A 23,874-nucleotide genomic window follows, 5' to 3' on the forward strand; every position below is an offset into this window, starting at 1 on the left:
AACAAATCTGCCTTTGTATGATTGTAATGAAGGAAATAGTCATATGCCACCAACTCAGGCGGACTTCTATACCTTGCTGCTCTCATGGCTGCCTACACGGTTCAGCATGTCTGCACTGCAGAGCTGCTTTGTGTTAAATGTAGAAGATAAAAGGAAACTAACTTCTCCCAGTTCCCACACTCATTCAGGGATTTGGGACTTGGGTTAGAAACCAGACAACTATCAAATCCATCTCCTGGTGCTCTGAGTTCTGAGCTGTTTGACAGCCATAACCAGCCAATCTGACCCTCCTCTGTTCACCGTTTCCGAAGAACAGGATTTCTAGTATTGGAACCCCAGACCACTTGACATGCATGATTTGAGAAGCTGAACTGGTTGATCTAATGGGTCTCTCCATCTTTCAGTTACAGGACAATCTTCATCGATTATCACAGGCCTGTTCAAAGGGTGTGGAGTGGGTCCCAGACGGGTGCAGGGGAACTTTTTTCTTATTCTAATCCAAGACTGTGTGGGGATTCATCAGCAGTAGCTCTGGAGATGTCACATGATGTAGGTGCTCAGCGCTTTCTCAGTGAGTTCCCCTAATTTCAAACACTAAATTATGGCTCCTCAACGGATTAAACCACAGAAATCACTTCCTAAACCTCACTGGGATCCTTTACAGTACTAAGGCCTTGTCTATACATCCAAGTTGTGCCACTAACTATGCCAATATAGCTACATCCCAGTTATATTCAGGAAAGGAAATTAACAATACCATACAGCGGTATAGCTTTATCTGTATAACTGGGTCCACACTCGAGTGGGAGCTGCAAATATGATATCCTAACTTACAACTCAGAGTGGGAGCTGATCAGGAAGGGAGTCAAAATGTCTGCAAAATCCAGAGGCCTGGTCACCAAGATCAGGCAAGATACTGCCTTCAACTTGTAGTAAGCTTTCAGAAATCAAACTTTGTCTCTAGGCCCCCTAACTGAAACAGCAGGTCTGTTTCAAAATCAGCTGACACCAGTGGAATAAAGAACAGCAGTGTTTTAAGGCCCAAACAGATAGTTGTCCAGAAGCTGCAGATGGGTATATCTGTCTCCTAGCTGGAGCATAAAACTATAGATATTGAAAATAGAAGCTATTAACTCAAAGTTTCATCAGCTGAGCAAGCAGTTGGTGGGAATGACCCCAGCGGTTTCTGAGGGAAGAATTCATAACTCATTAGCAGGAAACTGTTTGGCATGAGACTTATTAAAACGACTAAGTTCTGATCTGGCATAGCATCTCTCATTGTGGGGTTAGGAAGCCAAGTCTCTCTGCATGTGTGAGCAATATCCAGATCAGAGCCCTCAGTAACACTTTCCTGAGTTTGAGTGTTATCTTCCCAACCTTTTCTGATATCAGAAGCTGAACTCCTGAAGCTGTTTCTGAAGAATACCTAGCAACAATTCACATAAGTAGAAAACAACCCAAAGTCTGTAATAGACCAGAGAGAGACTGAGAAACATCCTTTATCAAACCAATGTCTGCACAGCCTTTAGAATTTTCTCTGTCTGGGTGTCTATACTGTGCTCCTTGCTGTGGTATCTGAGTGCCTATACTTATTCCTTAACAGCCTAAAGCTCTTTAGAAAGATAATCTCTGAATCTGACTTGTAATATTGGCCTTTGATGGGTAACATCCTGCTTAGTCTGGAACTTGGTGTCAGTGGTAAGGTGGGGGCTCCGCTAGAATGAAAAAGACTAAACCATTTTGAGACTCACCTTAGGACCATCCTCTGTGTTGGAAGCACTTTGCTATTTCTGTGCTGAAACTTGTTGAGTAGTTTAAGTCTTGTTCCTTGGTTCAGTCAATCACCTGTGAAATGGAACTGATGTATCTGCCCAACTTCAGTCTTGGAGTGCTACCAGCTGCTTTTCTGCTCCCAATCCAGCCCGCAACTCCTTCTCTTTGGAATTATTGTTGCAATGCAACAGGACTATATCTCTGCACTAACTAGTCATTCGCATTTAAGCCTGCCAGCCAACTTGACATTGGTCTGATCGCTAGCTGCCATTATTGATTTGGGAGTTGGCTCTTAACGTGCTATGGTGCTTACAGGTTAGTCATGGCTGAGTTCTTAAATTCTGGAAACTTGTATGATAACAAGTGCCTCTCCTATACAGATCCAAGGTGGTGGTAGGTCTACTCTTAACTAATCCACAGAGACCTCCCTACTAACACTACAAAAAGAAGGATTCTAGGTGGACTCCTCCTGAAGGTCGAGACAGCAGACTGGACTTCTACATAGAGTGCTTCCGCCGACGTGCATGGGCTGAAATTGTGTGAAAGCAGCATCACTTGCCCCACAACCTCAGCCGTGCAGAACACAACGCCATCCACAGCCTCAGAAACAACTCTGACATCATAATCAAAAAGGCTGACAAAGGAGGTTTTGTTGTTCATATTCCGACGTATTCATGATGACAAGAGGCTGCTTGGCAGCTCTCCAACACCACTTTCTACAAGCCATTACCCTCTGATCCCACTGAGAGTTACCAATAGAAACTACAGCATTTGCTCAAGAAACTCCCTGAAAAAGCACAAGATCAAATCTGCACAGACATACCCCTGGAACCCCGACCTGGGATAGTCTATCTACTACCCAAGATCCATAAACCTGGAAATCCTGGGCGCCCCATCATCTCAGGCATTGGCACCCTGACAGCAGGATTGTCTGGCTATGTAGACTCCCTCCTCAGGCCCTAGGCTACCAGCACTCCCAGCTACCTTCGAGACACCACTGACTTCCTGAGGAAACTACAATCCATCGGTGATCTTCCTGATAACACCATCCTGGCCACTATGGATGTAGAAGCCCTCTACTCCAACATTCCACACAAAGATGGACTACAAGCCGTCAGGAACACTATCCCCGATAATGTTACAGCTAACCTGGTGGCTGAACTTTGTGACTTTGTCCTTACCCATAACTATTTTACATTTGGGGACAATGTATACCTTCAAATCAGCGGCACTGCTATGGGTACCTGCATGGCCCCACAGTATGCCAACATTTTTATGGCTGACTTAGAACAACGCTTCCTCAGCTCTCGTCCCCTAACGCCCCTACTCTACTTGCGCTATATTGATGACATCTTCATCATCTGGACCCATGGAAAAGAAGCCCTTGAGGAATTCCACCATGATTTCAACAATTTCCATCCCACCATCAACCTCAGCCTGGTCCAGTCCACACAAGAGATCCACTTCTTGGACACTACAGTGCTAATATATGATGGTCACATAAACACCACCCTATACTGGAAACCTACTGACCGCTATTCCTACCTACATGCCTCCAGCTTTCACCCTGACCACACCACATGATGTATTGTCTACAGCCAAGCTCTGAGATACAACCGCATTTGCTCCAACCCCTCAGACAGACACAAACACCTACAAGATCTCTATCAAGCATTCTTACAACTACAATACCCACCTGCGGAAGTGAAGAAACAGATTGATAGAGCCAGAAGAGTTCCCAGAAGTCACCTACTGCAGGACAGGCCTAACAAAGAAAATAACAGAACGCCACTAGCCGTCACCTTCAGCCCCCAACTAAAACCCCTCCAACGCATTATCAAGGATCTACAACCTATCCTGAAGGATGACCCAACACTCTCTCTCAAATCTTGGGAGACAGGCCAGTCCTTGCCTACAGACAGCCCCCCAACCTGAAGCGAATACTCACCAGCAACCACATACCACACAATAGAACCACTAACCCAGGAACCTATCCTTGCAACAAAGCCCGTTGCCAACTGTGCGCACATATCTATTCAGGGGACACCATCACAGCGCCTAATAACACGCTATCAGAGGCTCGTTCACCTGCACATCCACCAATGTGATATATGCCATCATGTGCCAGCAATGCCCCTCTGCCATGTACATTGGTCAAACTGGACAGTCTCTACATAAAAGAATAAATGGACACAAATCAGATGTCAAGAATTATAACATTCATAAACCAGTCGGAGAACACTTCAATCTCTCTGGTCACGCGATTACAGACATGAAAGTTGCGATTTTACAACAGAAAAACTTCAAAACCAGACTCCAGCGAGAGACTGCTGAATTGGAATTCATTTGCAAATTGGATGCAATTAAGTTAGGCTTGAATAGAGACTGGGAGTGGCTAAGTTATTATGCAAGGTATTTTCCCCTTGTTCCCCCCCTCCCCCCCACTCCATTCCTCAGATGTTCTTGTTAAACCCTGGATTTGTGCTGGAAATGGCCCACCTTGATTATCATACACATTGTAAGGAGAATGATCACTTTGGATAAGCTATTACCAGCAGGAGAGTGGGGTGGGGGGAGAGAAAACCTTTGTAGTTTTAAACACCCATTTTTTCATGGTTTGTGTGTATAAAAACATCTTCTGTATTTTCCACAGTATGCATCTGATGAAGTGAGCTGTAGCTCATGAAAGCTTATGCTCAAATAAATTGGTTAGTCTCTAAGGTGCCACAAGTACTCCTTTTCTTTCAGCAAAGAAGAAAATCTTTGCTTCGCCTGTATTGAATTTGACCCCCAGTATTATAAATTTCTTCACTGTGGAGAAGGTTTCTGCTGCATTCATAACCATGTGAGCCTTCTGGGCTGCTATCTGCTGTTGAGCTGAGAAACTTCACACTGTAAATGTTTTAAATATAAAACCAGGACATCCTATTGGTCCAAGCAGAAACAAAATACGAACAACTTACCAAACCACAGAGCGTGCAATAGGTCTACTTTCTTGTGTCCTAGCTACTGTGGGTTGGACGGGAACCTTAGAATCTGATTGGGACCAAGAGGCTATTAATAATGTTTCACTTAGGCATGTGTTCAGGTCATGCTTGTCAATCCCTTGACCTGTTTAGGAAATGCTTTCAGAAATTATCTGACAGAGCTCAAAAGTCCCTTTGCAGAACGTGAAGACATAATCCCTTCCCCAAAGCGCTTACAGCCTAAGTAATCATAGAATATTAGGGTTGGAAGGGACCTCAGGAGGTCATCTAGTCCAACCCCCTGCTCAAAAGCAGGACCCATCCCCAACTAAATCATCCCAGCCAGGGCTTTGGCAAGCCTGATCTTAAAAGCCTCTATGGAAGGAGATTCCACCACTTCCCTAGGTAACCCATTCCAGTGCTTCACCACCCTCCTAGTGAAAAAGTTTTTCCCAACCTAAAACTCCCCCACTGCAACTTGAGACCTGTACTCCTTGTTCTGTCATCTGCTACCACTGAGAACAGTCTAGATTCATCCGCTTTGGAACTCCCTTTCAGGTAGTTGAAAGCAGCTATCAAACCCCCTTCATTCTTCTCTTCTGCAGACTAAACAATCCCAGTTCCCTCAGCCTCTCCTCATAAGTCATGTGCTCCAGCCCCCTAATCATTTTTGTTGCCCTCTGCTGGATGTTTTCCAATTTTTCCACATCCTTCTTGTAGTGTGGGACCCAAAACTGGACATGGTACTGCAGATGAGGCCTTACCAATGCCGAATAGAGGGGAATGATCACATCCCTTGATCTGCTGGCAGTGCTCCTACTTACACAGCCCAAAATGCCGTTAGCCTCTTTGGCAACAAGGGCCCACTGTTGACTCATATCCAGCTTCTCATCCACCGTAACCCCTTTTAGGTCCTTTTCTGCAGATCTGCTGCCTCGCCACTCGGTCTCTAGTCTGTAGCAGTGCATGGGATTCTTCCTTCCTTCCTGGGACTCTGCACTTGTTCTTGTTGAACCTCATCAGATTTCTTTTGGCCCAATCGTTTAATTTGTTTAGGTCCCTCTGTATTCTATCCCTACCCTCCAGCATACCTACCATTCCTCCCAGTTTAGTGTCATCTGCAGACTTGCTGAGGGTGCAATCTACGCCATCCTCCAGATCATTAATGAAGATATTGAACAAAACCAGCCCCAGAACCGACCTTTGGGCCACTCCACTTGATACCAGCTGCCAACTAGACAGGGAGCCATTGATCACTACCCATTGAGCCCAATGAACTAGCCAGCTTTCTATCCACCTTGAACACCATGAACACCTCATGGAGATGGGTGTTCATGCTTCCTTTCCTTAACGTCCCTTGCTACTGGAATCCTCAAAGAGCATTGCTGCTTTCTCGTCAACAGGCTGCTGCTGCTTCTAGGGGCCATGATGGTAGCCCTCAGCAAATTGGAGAAGATAGGAGCTTTGTTGGTATTCGCCATGCAAGAATAGTGCAGTCAAAAAGAAATCTCTTTCTTGAAATACCCCCAGTCATATGTCATGGTGCTAATTTTGTGACAGTGCTGTTGCATTCCTTAATATCCCCTCCACAGTTTACTTTGATCTGTAAAATGGAGTTGTTAATGGCTAACTCGGGGGGAGGGGCGGTGGCAGGAAGTTCTGGGGCCATATTGATAAACTTTGTATATAGTGTATACTCCATGTTGTTCTTAAACACAAGTTGTGATGTTTATGGGCAACTTTTTTATACATTCATGCAATGGATCCCTTTTGTACAGTGGCTTTGCAGGAAGGGTGGAATGTGAAAATGTGTGTGTCTCTTTTAATGAGCTTGTTTAATAACTGATCTATGTTGTTGCTTCCAGGTCAGGGGTCACCACATTGCAAAGCTTGATCCTCTCGGCATTAGTTGTGTAAATTTTGATGATGCACCAGTAACTGTTTCTCCAAACGTCGGTGAGAATTACTCTGCAAATTAATTTGAATGTAATTTAACTTTTTTTATCCCTTCCCTCCTTTTTTTTCTTTTTCTTTTACCCTCTCCCTTTTTGGTATCCACTTTCCTTTCCATTCCTGGCCCATTTCATAGATTCGAGGGCATCATGTAGCACAGCTCGACCCACTGGGAATCTTGGATGCAGATCTGGACTCGTGCGTTCCAGCTGATATTATCACATCCTCAGACAAACTGGGTGAGGGCTTTGAGAACAGTTAGTGCCGCATTGCTTGAGCTCCTCTCTCACTTTCACAGCTTTGTTGTAGATAGAACGCTTCACCAGGAAGAAAAGGAGTACTTGTGGCACCTTAGAGACTAACCAATTTATTTGAGCATGAGCTTTCGTGAGCTACAGCTCACTTCATCGGATGCATACCGTGGAAACTGCAGCAGACTTTATATACACACAGAGATCATGAAACAATACCTCCTCCCACCCCACTGTCCTGCTGGTAATAGCTTATCTAAAGTGATCATCAAGTTGGGCCATTTCCAGCACAAATCCAGGTTTTCTCACCCTCCACCCCCCACACACACACAAACTCACTCTCCTGCTGGTAATAGCCCATCCAAAGTGACAACTCTCTACACAATGTGCATGATAATCAAGGTGGCCATTTCCAGCACAAATCCAGGTTCTCTCACCCCCCTCCAAAAACCACACACACAAACTCACTATCCTGCTGGTAATAGCTCATCCAAAGTGACCACTCTCCCTACAATGTGCATGATCATCAAGGTGGGCCATTTCCAGCACAAATCCAGGTTTGTGTGTATGGGGGTGGGGGGTGAGAAAACCTGGATTTGTGCTGGAAATGGCCCACCTTGATGATCATGCACATTGTAGGGAGAGTGGTCACTTTGGATGAGCTATTACCAGCAGGATAGTGAGTTTGTGTGTGTGGTTTTTGGAGGGGGGTGAGAGAACCTGGATTTGTGCAGGAAATGGCCATCTTGATTATCATGCACATTGTGTAGAGAGTTGTCACTTTGGATGGGCTATTACCAGCAGGAGAGTGAGTTTGTGTGTGTGGGGGGTGGAGGGTGAGAGAACCTGGATTTGTGCTGGAAATGGCCCAACTTGATGATCACTTTAGATAAGCTATTACCAGCAGGACAGTGGGGTGGGAGGAGGTATTGTTTCATGATCTCTGTGTGTATATAAAGTCTGCTGCAGTTTCCACGGTATGCATCCGATGAAGTGAGCTGTAGCTCACGAAAGCTCATGCTCGAATAAATTGGTTAGTCTCTAAGGTGCCACAAGTACTCCTTTTCCTTTTGCGAATACAGACTAACACGGCTGTTACTCTGAAATCTGTCACCAGGAAGAGGGGTCTTAAGTTTCCTTAGTAATGATCACACTCTCTAAATTTGTATCTGGTGAAACATTAGCTTCACCAGACTAGCTGCAACGCACCAGTTCGTCTACTCCTTCTAGTTATCCTAGTGGACGTGTATTGTGCCATGTGGTAGATCTAGGAGCCATGTTCTCTCTCGTCTCCTATCAACATTTGTTAATTTCACATTGCAGTTGTAAGGGGACTGACTAGTCCAATGCTGCAAACAATTGCATTTCTGTGGAAATATAAAGTGATAGGAGGAGACAGGTTTCATGGAGATGGGTGTTCATGCTTCCTTTCCTTAGCATCCCTTGCTACTGGAATCCTCAAAGAGCATTGCTGTTTTCTCATCAGCAGGCTGCTGCTGCTTCTAGGGGCCATGATGGTAGCCCTCAGCAGGTTGGAGAAGACAGGCGCTTTGTTGGTATTCTCCACGCAAGAATAGTGCAGTCAAAAAGAATTCTCTCTTGAAATACCCACAGTCATATATCATGGTGCTAATTCTGTGACAATGTTGTTGCATTCCTTAGTTCCTTGGCTTGCTGTGGGACTTTAAAACAAGTTGAATGCACAGTTTCAATTTTGACCAATAATTATCTGCTAGTGATCATGACAAGGAAGCTTTGGAATGCCTTCCCATATTAAGTAGAGAGGTTGAAAATACAGTGCTTTTGGTTGGAAGATGCATGTATGTTGCACAGATGACTGTGTATTGTTCAGTACTTGAAATTCTATCCCAAAGGTGCTGAAATTCCAGTACCTCGCAACAGTTTCTAATTTTGATCTCTGTAGTATGCTGCTGTTCTTCTAGTCTAGATTATGGTGGCTGATCTCTGTCAACTTGCTGGTACTTTCCAAGGGTTTATAAACCTGATTCTGTAAGCTCTCCCAAGCGGCATGCTTCTAACGTAGACTAGAGCAAGTGTAATGACCACTAACCCTGACATGGGTGAAACACCTGATCAGAATATATTGTGCATGTAAATGTATTTGATGATGTCTTGTCCAGCTACCAGTACAGGAAAAGGAACATCCTGCTGGAATCTATTCCGAAGTGTGCGAGGGGAAATAATTACAAAAATCAACTTGTTTAGCTTGGCTGAAGCATATAGGGTTATTGAAGCAGTAGTTGCATTGTGGCTATGAAGGGCAGGTAATCCTGTCTACGATCATTCATTGTTCCTAGAGCTCTTGACAGTTGGGTCCAATTTTGTATTAAGATTTATCGTTCACCATTCCTTCCCTTGTGGTGCAGTGCAACTTTAAAACAAAGTCTTAGCTGGTGCTGATTCTGTCAGGGAGCAATAATGAGGAACTTGCTTTCAGACACCCAGATTCACCAAATAAGGGGAAACCTTCCGCAATCTCAGCACAATGTCCAGAAAATGCGTATCTAAATAGAGTTGTCTGGGTCTCTGCCACAAAGACCAGTGAACTCTGGGTGAAGCTAGTTCTGTGGCTGGAATCCTTCACGTTGATGGCTTAGCCTGTCAGTTCCCAAGAGTCCAGATCAAGGAAAGAAAAGGAACGTTTAATCTGATGTCTGCTAACTGCATCACTGGAAACACCTGATGAGCATTTAAAATCATTTGATGGCTCTCATTCTAGTTCTTTGCCCATGTTTGTGGAAGCAGAAGGGGTAAAGGTGGTTTTGAGCCACATCTTGTGTTCCCTGGATTTTGAGATTGTGTGGCACCCTGCACAGCCCCTCATGTAAATTAAAGCAGCCTCGTGCTTCTTTAATTTTAAGCTCTACTTCCTGTAACTCCTGGAAAACAAAGAAAAGTCATAGTGAGTGCGTTATGGCCATGACTCCAATGCACCCCCTACAGCTGGGGGATGGCTGAGAGAAGGGGCAGTGTAGACCCTGACACCAGTCTGAACACCAGCTGTGGGGGCCTCTGTGCTCAGTATTCTCATGAGGCTCTTTCTGCCCTCTGAGGCCACTTTTATGCTGCCAAAGTGGCCTAAAGGGGCATTAGTGTAGGCGAGAATCGGGCCCCATATCACAGCACTAAAAGGAAGAAACTTCTTGAGAACTAAATTAAATTTAACGCTGAGCGGAGTACTGTTCTAATCTGGAAAATGCCTTGTTTAAAGGTATAGTAGGTCTGTGCTTCACAGATTCAATATTCATTTTTAGATGCAAAACTGTTTGTTTTTTGTTGGGATTCTGCTCTTATTCTCAGCTCGTCGGCTTTGCGGCACTGACAGAAAACACATTTTAACTTGTTTAGTAACATTGTATTGATGTATGAGCTAGAATAGAGCTGGAGCCGAGCAGGCTGAAATCCTTTAAGGGACAAATTGAGGGCCAGCGCAAAACGTACCTGTATGCACCAGTTTAAGACCTATCCTGAGACTTTAAGTGGTGTGTAGGCTATCCGCTGATTCTAGACCCTGACTAGACTTGGGAATGTATTAACATGTTTTCTAAACATACCGCTCAAAATCACCAGTTACTTTTGAAATCTTGATCTTAACATCTTTTCCCCCAATCTTTACTGAGATCAGTGTAAAAAGCTACATAGGATTTTCAAGATTAGCAGGGTTACTATTTACAGCATTTTCCCCATCCTGTTGAGGAAACAATTTCAGCAGTACATCTGAGCATCCGGTTAAACACAGGTTGTTCTGCTCTGGCACAGTCCTCACCAGGATCGAAGTGTTTGCTTCATTAAATAAAAAGAATTTAAAACTGGATGTCTTCCCCAAATGGACATTGCAAGATCTAAAAGCAGGAGCAGTGGACAGTGGAAAGGCTGTAGGAACATCTGGTGGGTCAACAAACATAAGAGAAAAGTAAACACTAGCACAGATGTCTGCTGAAGAGTTCCTGCATTCTGTCAAAGTCTGTGTCAAGTAAAATCCTAACATTGTTAAAGAACAAGATAGGAAGCCAGTAAGAATGTTGTAGAACTTTTGTCTTTTGAGTGTCTCAGCTTTCCCTGCTGCAGTTAAAACTCATTGTGGAGGAATCTAATCTGTCAGGAAGTTCTAAATGAAATTAGCTGGCTTAGCTGTGAGCAGATGTGCATCGGCTAAGACTCCAAAGGAAGAAATAGTCTTAGTAGCAAGTATAGTCTAGTTATGCTGAGGGAACAGACTTTCAGAAGACCGCTTTGCCCCCAGCAGCTAAACTGGAGTGTGTTTGAAAAGCTGGTTGCTTCATTTAGGAGCCAAAGGCCTTATCTAAACACACAAGATGTACTGCTTTAACTATGCCAATATAGTTAAGTAGTTAAAACACAATACGCACAAATATACAACCATGCTAGGGATTTTACTTGTATAACTAGATCAGTTTAAAAAAAATGCATCCCAGCCCAACCTAGTTTATACCAGTACAAAATCTGTGAGTAGGCCAGACCTAAATGAGCATCTGGCCCCAGGTGCTTAACCTGGCAAGAATTTGAGTTCAGCTCTCTTTAGAAGAGATTAAGTGGTGAAGAGCAGCCCAGGGAGACTTGTGAAGGACTTAGCGCCGCAGGGGAGGAAACTAAATCTACAAAGCAGATGTCTAGGATTCCTTTCTACAGAGAGACTTTGACACTAGCTCTAAGCAGAAGGCTGTGGGGTGGTTGGGGAAATATACTGTGCATTACTTGGTGTGTGGGCCAAATACTGTATTGAAATCAAAGCCCCTTGTGGCTGTTCAGGCAGTGCAAGGCAGCTGGGAATGGGCTGCAGCTGACCTGCAGAAATTTCCTCTGGTGTAGGGGGGCTCCCTGCTGGCTCAGATGTGCTTGATCTGAGCCCTGTCTGCACCTGGCACCTGGCCCACCACCAGTGCAGTGAGGAGGGAAGGAGCATACCGGAGCTCACCACGTTGGTGCCCTCACTGGGGCAGACTGTGGGTTCCATTTAGGACCCTACACCAGTGGTGCAACTTCGAGCTGCTTATTGGCAGTTCCAGGTGGCGGTGGTGCTGGAGGGTCTGGGAGCTGTAACTGGTTACCTGCTGCTCCCTCCATCCTCTGGTGCTGATGGCGTCGGGGAGACTCTGGCATAGCGTTTCTCTGTAGTGCCTTTTCCTTTGGAAGGGCAGTGTGGATTGTCTGACCCTGCCAGGAAGTCATAATGCTGAATACATGGTACTTATCACACCAGCATCAGTGTGAAGTTACAAATAGGAGCAAGAGAAGAGTCGGAATGAACATTGCAACAGCTTTGGTGGGGCAGTTCCATCTCATTTATTGAGATGAATCATAGAAATGTAGAGCCAGAAGGGACCTCAAGAAGTCATCTAGTCCATCCCCAGCACTGAGGCAGGATTAGACCATCCCATCTACACCATGAATTTTGTTTAATTCTGATTATCTGAAAGCTCACCCCGGAATGAACGTCTCAAAGAGCTGGGCTATGCAAGGTTCTTGGACTGATTTAATCTTTGGCTAGGGGTGTGATTTGTTTTACCAAAATAGGTAAATCATTGCAGACTTCAGAGAAGCAGGCCTGATTCCCAGTGGAGGGCCTTCTGCAGCAGATGTGTTAATAGGAAAACAAAACTCTGCAATACTAGCTTGTCAATGAGAGTGCCCATAGGAAAATATCGGTGACAATGCCATAGGGAGGTACAGTCGAGGACACACCCAGGACATCTATTTGTACTGCAAGTGCTGACCTGACCTTCTCTGGAGCAGCTGGAATCCCATTAGAGAGATTAGAGTTCAAGAGGAGACAGATATGACTTATATGCAGTACTGCAAATAGCAGTACTGCCTTTCACAGCAAGACTGAGTCAAACCCAGCTGCAAAATCCCACATCATTGGTAGGCAAGTGTTGCTGGGATTTCCTTTTTTTAAATTTTAACAATCTCCAGAGCCAGAAAGTGGGTCTAGATTGATGAGAATTATGTTCTGATATGGCACCATAGCCAATCTAGTTCAGATCTTTGCCATCCTAAAAGCCATATGTGGCTGCTGAGTTCAGTCTGAAACCAGTGGGTTTGCAAGAGGTGCAAATTAACACATAGCTCTGGCCTATTGGATCAGATTGTGAAAAGGCAAGCTAAAAAGCTGTTGTGCAGTCAATGTTTTTAAAGCTTAAAAAAAAAAAAGTGGTGACTGACAAAAACATACAACTGATCTGCCAGCTATGCAGCTTGGCTTACTCTCTGTTCCCTAAATTAGCCCCACCCCTTGGGGCTGCCACTGCCCTAGCAAGTAAACAAAGTTGTAGTGGTTGGACTTCATAAGAAACAGGACAAAACCAGATGTTTTCCAGATGCCAAAGAGCACAGTCAGAAAGCAGTAATTTCCCCTTCTTCAGACTTCTCTGCTATAAACAGAGGAGAGGTACTAAAAACAGAATAATTCACAAAGTTATTGTTTTGAAAACTGAGACTCTGATTGGATGGATGTTGGCGCATGATATAATCTAGCGACAAGTAAAGAGGTTGCCTTGCTCTGTTGTTCCAGGACATCCACAGCTGCGTAGTCAAGAGCCAGGCTGGCATCTTGCCACGAGCCCCAGGAGTGTAGAGATGTAGAACTGTGGGGATTACAGGACCCAGAGTGCATTATACCACTTTGATTGGAGCAGTCCAGTCTCATTACACAGCTGGACCTTTAATCTCTAGAATAAAATTGAGGGCAACACCAGAGCACCGTGGGCCATGTCTGGCTATGTAACTGTTGGCTGCGTACTGGCCACCTCTGTTTTTACTGAGGTATCCCTCGCTGCTCCTCCTCTCTTCTAGGAGTGAGAATCTGAGCGCCTCATTCTGAGCTCGTTTACAGCGGTGTGAATCACTGAAGTGGGTCGGGGAGAGGAGAATAGGGGTCTGTGTGTCTCTTGGTTTAATGCCTCTTGTGGGGAGGGATAGCTCAGTGGTTTGAGCATTGGCCTGCTAAATCCAGGGTTGTGAGTTCAATCCTTGAGGGGGCCATTTAGGCAAAAATTGGGGATTGGTCCTGCTTTGAGCAGGGGGTTGGACTAGATGATCTCCTGCAGTCCCTTCCAATCTTGATATGCTATGATTCTGCACTCATTTTTGGGATGGGTGGAGGAATAGCTCAGTGGTTTGAGCATTGGCCTGCTAAACCCAGGGTTGTCATTTCAATCCTTGAGGGGGCCATTTAGGAATCTGGGGCAAAAATTGGCGATTGGTCCTACTTTGAACAGGGGGTTAGACTAGATGACCTCCTGAGATCCCTTCCAACCCTGATATTCTATGATTCTATGAATGCCTTTCCCTATGTATGCCTTATTCATCTAAATCCCAATTTCAGCACTGGTACCCCCATGGCCTTAGGCAAAGACACCTATGCCTCTATTTCCTAGTCTAGAGGTATATACTTGCCTAGCATTCAGGACTGCTGGGACGTATATACTTTTGGTAAAGTGCTTTGACTGTGGGGAAATGCTATACTAGTGTCAGGCGATCATGTACTGTTACTCTTGCCACTGGGGGGCAGTTAGCAGACCTCTCTACCAGTGCTGTTCACTGGCTAGTAGCTCAGGGACCATTAGAGGGAGGAGGAACACCTAGGCCTTCTCTTACAACTTGATCTTTGCATACTTAGAGTCAGCAGCAAGACAAATACAGATATTCTGGCTACTGGCCTGGGATCTGCAGTAGCCTGTTTATCACATATGAAGCTAATTTCTAAGCAAATCATGCTCAGTTTTGTATTAAAATGGTTTCCTGACACTTGGGCTGCAGTTAACAAGCAGAATGGTTAGTTGCTCAATGATTTTATTTGTCCTAGTGACACAACCTGCTTTCAACGTCCATGGAGTGAAATACATGGAGATCAGCTTTAGTACAAGTTCTGTAGCTAATAGTTTAGGTACAAGATACTGTTGGGTGTATGCTGTACTTAAGAGGGGAGTAGCACAGAGCCAGTTTCCGAAACTTGATCTCTTGCTTTTCAAATGGCTTTTATTTAGCAATTTGCTATTATCTCTGCTCCTTCGGAAACTCCTTTTGACTTAAACAATGTGACCCCTTTCATGCTGAGAAATGTGTAAGAGTATTGAAGCTTGTGTGAGAAGAAGGTTGAGGTTGGGATCTCCAGAAAGACTTAAGCACCCAGTTTCTCTGGAATGTTAGTGGGGTGTGAGTGCTGAACTTCCTTATTTTCCTTTGAAAATTCCAGCCTAACTCCCTGCTGCCAGTAATGGATCTGATGGACAGTGATACAAAGAGAGCCATGTTAACTGTTAAAACCCAAGGTGTGCCTTGAGTCTTCGCAGCAGATTCCACCCTATGCTAGATGCTGGGGGAGCGGAGGGAACATATTGAAATCAAGGTACAGCAAGTGGTGCTTTCCTGTTCAAAATCTAGCCCCAAGAAGCTCAACAAGCAGGTGATTTCCCAAACCCAGACTGATCTTCTGTGTTGCTTATGTGATCACTGGGCAGCATACAAGATTATTTGTAACCAGAGGCTCCCAAACATGAAAATCTCATTCACAAGCCAGTGAGTTTCAGTAGCACATTGGTCAGATCCAGTCCTGCCTAGATCTTGAATATGGAAGTGCACTGCTTCCTTTCTCACCAAGACTGCTGTGAACTTGGCCTTCACAGTTCACACTGGGGGTTTATGCTCCACATTCTCTGCTGCAGAGGTGCCCAGAGTGTAATCTGCTAAGAGCTGGCTGCTCATCTGTTGCTGGCTCTCCTCCTTTCTGGCTGCTAAAATGTCATTAAGACAGCTGAAAACACACTGCATACTTCACTGTTCTCCATGTAAACAATTGCCTAGGGCCGTTGTGGAGCAGCCAAAGGGAGGAGAGGGTCTCAGATGTGGTCCATGCTATGAAAATGGTTGAGCCCCCCATCTTTCTAACCCACAAATGGAGCTTTGGCACTACTAACCAGCTGTAGCCCATCCTGCGCAGGAGTCCAGCGTGTTGACTGCCTGTGTCCCCAGCATGTCCGACTCCATCCAGCATGCTCACAGCCAGTGTCAGAAATGACAAAGCATTTTGCATGCGTGGCTCTCCATTAAATGAGCAAGCCATTAATAACATTTAGACACCGGGCAGACTTGAGTCAGTGCAAAGACTGTGATCAGAACGACATCCCCATAAGGACAGGTGTGCATCCCTGCGTCTGTCAGTGTGCAGAGAACCTGTTCTCCTCTCTGTGCCTTGCACTGATGTTGCAGAGGCAGCTGCACTGCAGCTCTACATCCAGTTTCCTTGTAGCTGAATGCTGTCAGCAAATCCATCGTTGCTCTTTAGGGGTGACCTTGAAAATCATATCTCCCACCAGCAGCAATTGATCAGAGGAGTTGAGGCATTCAAAACACTGGCATTTGCAGAACAATTCCCAGCTTGATAAACTAGCTGTGAAGAAAGGACAGGGTCCCTTGTTCAGCGTCTGGAACTCTGTGTATGATACCTCCCCGTAAGGCTTTATGCTGCTACAACGGCTTTTGACAGATAGTTGGTTTCCAGAACTTTGTCAGACTCCTGGCTGCTGTTACATGCCAGTGTGCTGTAATCTTCTCATGTGCATGTTTCGTTTAGGGGAACAATAAGAGGAGATCTCAAACCATGCAGCTCAATTGCTCCCCGGTGTCAGTGACATCCCTCACTCTCACCTGCACCCTCTTTGCGGCTGGCTTTCTGAAGGATTTCATCATGGATCTCTTCCCCAGTATAATGCATAGTCATCCCCCATACTAAACCTTCTCTCCTATGGTGGTTTTGACCATATTTGAATAATTTTTTTTTAACTTGTGCTTTCCATGACTTCTCTTCACAGTTCTGGTTTTACTAACTTTGACTGCATCTCTCTGTCTTCTCCCTTCTGCATCCCACCTTTCCCTCCCCTCCCAGATCTTGCAGTGTTCAAGGAGCGGCTGAGATTGCTAACAGTAGGAGGTATGCAAATAATGAGCCTTTAACCCTTCTGGAGTTCAGGACTCTCTTTGAATAGGTTATTCTGGGCATGTGCAGAGCGGGTAAAGTTACAAAACCCTCCCATGTTTCATCAACAGTGTCAAATGTTTTGTATCATTTTTTAATGTCTCTCTCTGAATAACAGTGCCTGAGCTAAATGCTTGGTTAGTGATGCTGCCAACACGCATAGATTTATTTTAATCCTGAGTTTTTCAGGTGCTTTCCATATTGTCCACTTGCTTGCCCGACTTGCCAGAAATCCCATTTCGTTGTGCTCAGTCATTCTCTGGTATCCTGATGTCTTCTAGAGCCTACAACCTGTTTTGAACTGGCATAATAGTTGGGTAGCTTTCAATGCACCTACCTTTCTTTGACCAGATGACATTCATATTACTAGGTCCACTTTGCTTTCATCTGAATCGTTATTGTGCATGGAGGCCAATTTGCCCTGTTGGGCACCTAAAGTCAGGCCCTTCTCTGTTTCAGCCTCTAAACAGTTAGTCTGTCAGAGGTGCTGAGCATCTGTGTTGCCATTGACTTCCATATGCTCAGCACATTTGAAAAATCAAGCACCTAAAGAAACGGCCTAACTTCCAGGCATCCAAGCTGTGGAATTTTGGGCCAGTGTTTTAAAGAGGTGATCTCTGTGTTAGAATAAAATGACCCCTGTATGGCGAATAAATAGAAAAGTTAGGGAGAGCCCGACCACACTGTACTGCCATTGGACCACGTCTGTGTGCTTCTTCATAGTCCTGTTCTACAGGTTACATGCGGTGACATGGAGAAGTATGGGGGTGGGTAGCAAGGGAATTTGTCCCAGCTGTGTGGACTGGAAGCAGCCCACAATCAGATGTGCCCTCTTACAGACTGATTATATTCCTTTTTCCTGCTGTCACTAGATCGTTGAATCTCACCCTCCTGACTTGCGTCTGACCTAGATCTAAATTGCCTGTGTGCGAACTCTGCCCCTAATCCACACCCTCTCACACCCAGTTGTATGAATAGATCTCTGGGTTTCTATAAATACCAACATTAATCAAAAAGCTGGAGTGTAGCAAGTGAGCAGAGAAACAAAGGTCTGAAAACAACACTGAACGTTGATCCTAGTGTTCACGTAGCCACCATAAAATTAAAATTCAAAGCAAAAAGTCAAGGGAAGCTCAGAAACCTGAATCTGTAACTGCAGTCCCATTGTTCCCAGGTGCCCTCAAGCTTAGCATATCCCTTCTAGAGAGGAGGATGAAGGAGTGGGTGAGCCACCACCTTGCAAAGAGCAGGAGGAGGCAACCAGCCTGCACGCACCTAGCAGCTGTTGGGGAAACCTAAAGGAATGCTCCTCTATCTCCTGGGTCTGTAGTTCATCCTCCTCTCTTCCTAGTGTCCTGTTGGGTTCTGGGATGTGGGCGGGGGCAAGCCTGCCCACAGCTAAAGGCCTCTCTCCCAACCTATGGGGAGCCTCCCTTGCCAGTGTGGCAGGCAGGCTTGGAGGGCCCCAGCCTAGTACCAAACAGTTTCGAAATGGCAGGTGGCTTTTCAGAAAACTCATTGGCATTAAGCACCCGCTTCCTTCTTGAGGCCAAATTTCTGCCGAAAGGCAGCATGGCCATGGCTGAGTTATCCGTTCAGGGCAGTGTATCACTTCCCTGCTGCCTGTGCTTTTTTAGCACTGCTGCTGGAGTAGAACTGAAATCCTATGTCCATCTTAATCCTCACTGCCTTTTAGGGCTTGACTACATGGGGAAACTGTTCCCGAATAAGGTAAGGTGTGAATTTAAAGCACTATAGGTATTGCGGAATAAGTGTCCACTGTGGGAGCTATTCTGATCAATTTCCTCATGTAGATTTCCCATTACACATCCTTACTCCTGTTGGGGGAACTGCCCTTAATCTAGTCACTGACTCAGCGTCCCTGAGGCTCTCAGCATTTTCTTTGGCATCAGAAAACCCCCAGCCTAGGACTGTTCAGGTGGCTGCCTGCTAGTCATGGAGAAGGAGTAAGGCACTCTGTGCAATGTAGTCCCATCTCCTATCCAGTGACCTTGCTGCATCTCACACACAGGCTGTTTTGGCTTCTCCCCGGTGTGTGTAATTTATATATAAACAACAAATATATAAATAAGCTTCACTTAAATTGAGTTTAATTGCTCAGCACAGCCAAAAGCAAAGGCTGAGTTGAGCAATTGCTGGGCAAGCAATAAGTGATAGAGGAGGTAAAGAGACCAACTCTTTTTATGCTTATGGAGCCAGATTCTGCCCTTTACTCCCTTTGAAGGCAGTGGGCTCAATTATACCCCAGAGCAAGGGTGGGCAAACTCTTTGGCCCAAGGGCCACATCTGGGTGGGGAAATTGTATGCAGGGCCATGAATGTAGGGCTGGGGCAGGGAGTTGGGGTGTGGGAGGGGGGTGCGGTGTGCAGGAAGGGGCTCAGGGCAAGGGGTTGGAGTGCGGCAGGGGGCTTGGGGCAGGGGGTTGGGTGCAGGAGGGGTGTAGCGGGGGCTCAAGGCAGGGGGTTAGGGGAGTCAGGGCAGGGGGTTGGGTGCGGGCTCCAGCCTGGCACCGCTTACCTCGAGTGGCTCTGGGGTGGCAGTGATGTGCAGCAGGACTAAGGCAGTCTCCCTGCCTGCCCTGGCTCTGCGCCACTCCCGGAAGTGGCCAGTATGTCTGGCAGTGGCTCCTGGGAGTGGGCGGGGGTGGCAGGTGGCTTTGCTGCACGCTGCCCTCACCTGCGGGTACCACCCCCAGAGCTCCCATTGGCCAGGAATGGGGAACCGCAGCCAATGGGAGCTGCGGGGGGTGGTGCCTGCAAGTGAGGGTAGCACATGGAGCTCTCTGCCCCTCTCCTTCCCCCTTGGGGGGGTGAGGGGCCGGGGGGCCACAGGGACGTTGTGCTGGCCGCTTCCAGGAGCGGTAATCCCATGGGCCTGATCGAAAGCCTGGATGGGCCAGATCTGGCTGTAGTTTGCCCTCCTCTGCCCCAGAGGTATAAAATCCTATTGTGGAGAGGAGGCAGCACAAACCACCTGCCACTGCAGTTCAGCTGGAGGCCCCAGATCTAGCTGGCTTGGCCTGGACAGGGCAAGAGCATCTTGGAGAAACACTGAATGCAGCGCACATGCCAGCAGCAGGACTCTGGAACTCCTCCAGCTGCTCCTTCACCCCCACAGAGAGTGACTGCCACTTTGCTCATCACTTGCCCACGCCCAGGGTGACTCACCTGTGGTGCAATAGCGCAGGGATACGCCCACTGAAGTAACTCAGCACCGCTGTGATTTGAGCATTAGAAAAGCCAAGACGACAGACCAGGAAGTTGCCATGGACAGGTCCCTGCCCCATGGAGACTCCACTCTAGCCCATAGGATGTATAGTCATCTAATTGAGGCTTTAACTGCAGTCTTAAATTTGTGTTACTAAAGTTGCACCCTCCCCGCAAGGCAGAAAATTCTGAACAGCACCCATATTGTGGCCTCATGTAGCACAGCACGTACAGTGTGGGGAACGTAGGGACTGCGTAATACTGAGTTGAAACTTTAGAGGGCCTAGACTGTAGACCCAGAGGAGGTCACACACATTCAAAGACAGGAGTGTTGATATGAGCTGCAATGACTTTTCTGTGTCATTCAGGCTTCGGCCACTTCATGGAAAGTGTATACTGCCATGTGGCCCCTAACCCTTCCTGTGGAAGGCACTAGTCACTCTGTAAATGTGTATTTAACCACCCAGTAACAATCTTACTCCGTGATCTTACCCATCCCTTTGGTGTCATCCTGCCAACCTGTGTGTGGCAGGTTTCCAGAGTTGTCACTGTTATGACACATGGCTACTCATCCCCATACAAGTGCAGAGGAGCTGCAGTGACTGCACAGATGCAAGTGGGACGGCCTGAGCCCTGGGCTGGGTTAAACCCTATATCAAAGCTAAGCAGATTTTTCAGCAGCAAAAGAGAACAAATCCTGTTTGTTTGCTTTTACTAGTTCACCACACTTCTAGTTAATAGGTAAGTGTGGCCTAATGGTTAAAGAGGGGACTGGGGGGGGTCAGGATTCCAGGGTCCTGTTCCCAGCTCTGCCACTGACTTGCTAGGTTATGAAAGGAAAGTCCTTTTCAGTGCCTCAGTTTCTCTGTCTCAAGCATTTTGACCTACCTCACAGAGGTTGAGGTTTCATGTTTCACTCATTTTGAGTTCCACTGAGGTGCTATAGGGCAGGATAGTAACTATTGAACATCAACAGGAAGGCTATTTTTGTGGATTTAAAAATACCCCCTTCACAACTTGAAACTTCCTGTCCAGAGTTCCAGCTTAGTTCTGTGGCCCATTTATGCCCTTTAAAAAAGGGTGTGACAGTATAAAAGCTAATGGGCACATGTCTGTAATTAGCTATGCTAATTATCTGCCTGTTTTACTAGTTCCCTCAAATGATGTTAAACAACCTTCAAATACATTCATGCCAATACATCATCCATGATTAAATTGCTCCATCAGTGCTCACTTTTAAATCCATGTACACAGAGGTCCTTCCACTTTCAAAAGTGGGCACTGAAAGGTGCTCTGATAGAGGGAGCCCTAAAAGGCCATTAACATAGAGTGACCTTGTCTAGATTTGACTTGGCAGCTGAGAATGGAGACAAACCACTGCATGGACACAGGATGGCTCCTATCAGTGGACTCCAGTTACCGCAGGCAGGTCAGGGACTCTGTCTCTGCCCAGAGGAGTTATTGCTAGTCCAAAAATATGGAATGAAAATAGAATTTCTTAGCAGATCTCTCTCTGCTTTGAAACCAGGTACAAGGAGCAGGGTTGAGTTGCATGTAAATAAGGGTGTGTGTACTAGCCAAACAGTCCCACCTATCTGCCTGCTTCTAAAAGGAGATGATCTTCTGCTCAGAGAGACCATTGTAATGGTGTTTAAATTTTAATCATGTGGGCCAGCGTATAGCTTTGGTAATGTCTGGGGGAGGTTGGTGGGGAAGAAACTGTGTGGCACAATTAGCCTGTTGGTAGAGGAGGAATGGCACATATAGGGCCATATCGGTAACATCTCTGGTTATCACTGGCGTACAGGTTAATCATTAAGGGATTGCCTCTGGTAATAGGATGTTGCATAGGCATTGCTGCCCTGTTCTGAGCCCCTCACCTCTCCCTTCCCAGTTCTTTGCTTTGAGCCTTGTATTTGAGTCCCGTGTAGATTTCCTTACAGACCATTAATTTATTTTAAGCTGAAACTTCCCATTTACTATGCTGAAGGCTTCAGCATCGCCCCCTCAGATACACCACACCCACCACATTTTGGTAAGAACCTGCCCACCACAGGGGAAAACAGAGCTCCAAGGGTGGCCAAGTTTAAACCCATAGGCCTGAACAGGCTAACTGGGCCATCTCTTGGGAAGAGTAGCAAAATCCGCCTGCCTGCCTGCAAAGAGGGCTTTGCTCAAAGCACGTGGGTCCCATTTATTGTAAAACACTTCTCTCCCCTGCATGAGCTATTCAGAAGAGTCCACTGCAGAATCCTGAAACTGATGCAGCTTTCTTTATCTTGCTTTCCTTCCTTATTTTTTATTGTTTTGGGTCGGTCCATTTAACCTTTTTGTTTTCTGCTTCAACTTTGTTTAATTCCAAACGTGGTGAAATCTGTTTGCTCAATGACTCTGGCCAATCCTCTTTGTTTTTTCTTCTCTCACCTATATTATATTCCTGAAATGTATTTTGTGTATGTGGGACTCCAATCCTTCTCAATTCAACGCTCAATTTAATTACCAATTTATATGCATATATATTGCTTTGTTTTGTTTGTATCCTGGTGTTGCCTGCGTGCCTTTTGTAATAACCTTTTTGTTCTGTGCTCGCGTGTCTAATTACTGCTTGGTTATTTATTTACACAAACCTCCTTCATGCTTATTTTTTGTTTTTGTGCTGCTTTTTTGTCATCCTCCCCACAACCCTGGTTCCTGTGTGACTATCCGTGTCCAAAACATGCCCCCCCCCTCTCTCTCTCCTGCTTTGGCTTGTCCTACCCATGAAAATCCTGCAGGGTTTTATGGACTGGATGAATCGGATCTCGACAAGGTCTTCCACTTGCCCACGACCACTTTCATTGGAGGCAATGAGTCGGCTCTTCCACTCCGCGAGATCATCCGCCGCCTGGAGGTAAGACAAGTGCAGGGGAATTGCACAGCTTTCAGAAAACTACGCTGTTCCATTTGGTTCCGAATTCAGGATCTTTATTGGGAGACTTAATAATAAAACTCTGAATGCCACTTCCCCCTGCCTCACCAGAGATTAGGATTCTTTGTTCTCCTTTCCTTTATTACTCATATTCAGCACTTAACATGGCACTCTTCATCCATGGATCTCTGAGGTCTTCAAAGCAATAGGAAGCTCTGTTGTTCCCATTTTACAGCTGGAGAAAGAGGCCATGAGAGATTGCGATATGCCCGAGATCACACAGTTCTTACTACCAATCCAGAGACCAGTATTGCCAACCCCAAGTGTTCAGATTTCATAAGTGGGATCCCTCCCCAAGAATCATGAGATCTTAATAAAAATACTCCCAAATTTATCATTTGCCTTTTGGATTTTGAGCCTTTAGGATCACATTTTCTAGTCACACACTGCGATCATGAGGGAATAGAAACTTGTTTTTCACTTATGAAAGGTGAGATTCTCCCATCATCACAAGACTCCAGGAGCTGGGAATTCAAGAAAAAACCTAGATCTCATACGGCTCATAAATATTATGAGAGTTAGTAACACTGAGAGCCTGACCCACTGCAGACATCCCCAAAACATTACTGAAAGCAGGAGAATGTCACTCCCAGCTCTGCTCTCCAAGATAACAGTGGATGGAGGAAGCGCCTGGGACCTGTAACTCAGGGCTTGGCAGGGAGAAAGCTTACTGTCCCATGATGGACATTTGTAGTACTCCTCTCTTCCAGCAGCCATGTTA

The 23,874-nt window shown here is 45.8% G+C and overlaps 1 protein-coding gene across 9 annotated transcripts in view; it reads left to right on the plus strand.

The window, feature by feature from the left end:
- OGDH (oxoglutarate dehydrogenase) overlaps positions 1-23,874 on the plus strand; it is a 135,118-nt gene that overhangs the window by 49,540 nt on the left and 61,704 nt on the right. For 3 of the 9 annotated variants that reach the window (XM_084615254.1, XM_084615259.1, XM_084615255.1), the window contains exons 4-6: positions 6,829-6,931; positions 16,869-16,913; positions 22,960-23,075. In XM_084615254.1, the coding sequence (XP_084471380.1) occupies positions 6,829-6,931; positions 16,869-16,913; positions 22,960-23,075 (264 nt within the window). Of the gene's footprint in view, positions 1-6,604; positions 6,696-6,828; positions 6,932-16,868; positions 16,914-22,959; positions 23,076-23,874 lie in introns of all 9 variants that reach the window. The other 6 variants (XM_084615256.1, XM_084615260.1, XM_084615258.1 and 3 more) reach the window with 3 other exon arrangements.

This window comes from Lepidochelys olivacea (genome assembly GCF_965140295.1).
Source record: "Lepidochelys olivacea isolate rLepOli2 genome assembly, chromosome: 26".
NCBI classification, from domain to species: domain Eukaryota; kingdom Metazoa; phylum Chordata; order Testudines; family Cheloniidae; genus Lepidochelys; species Lepidochelys olivacea.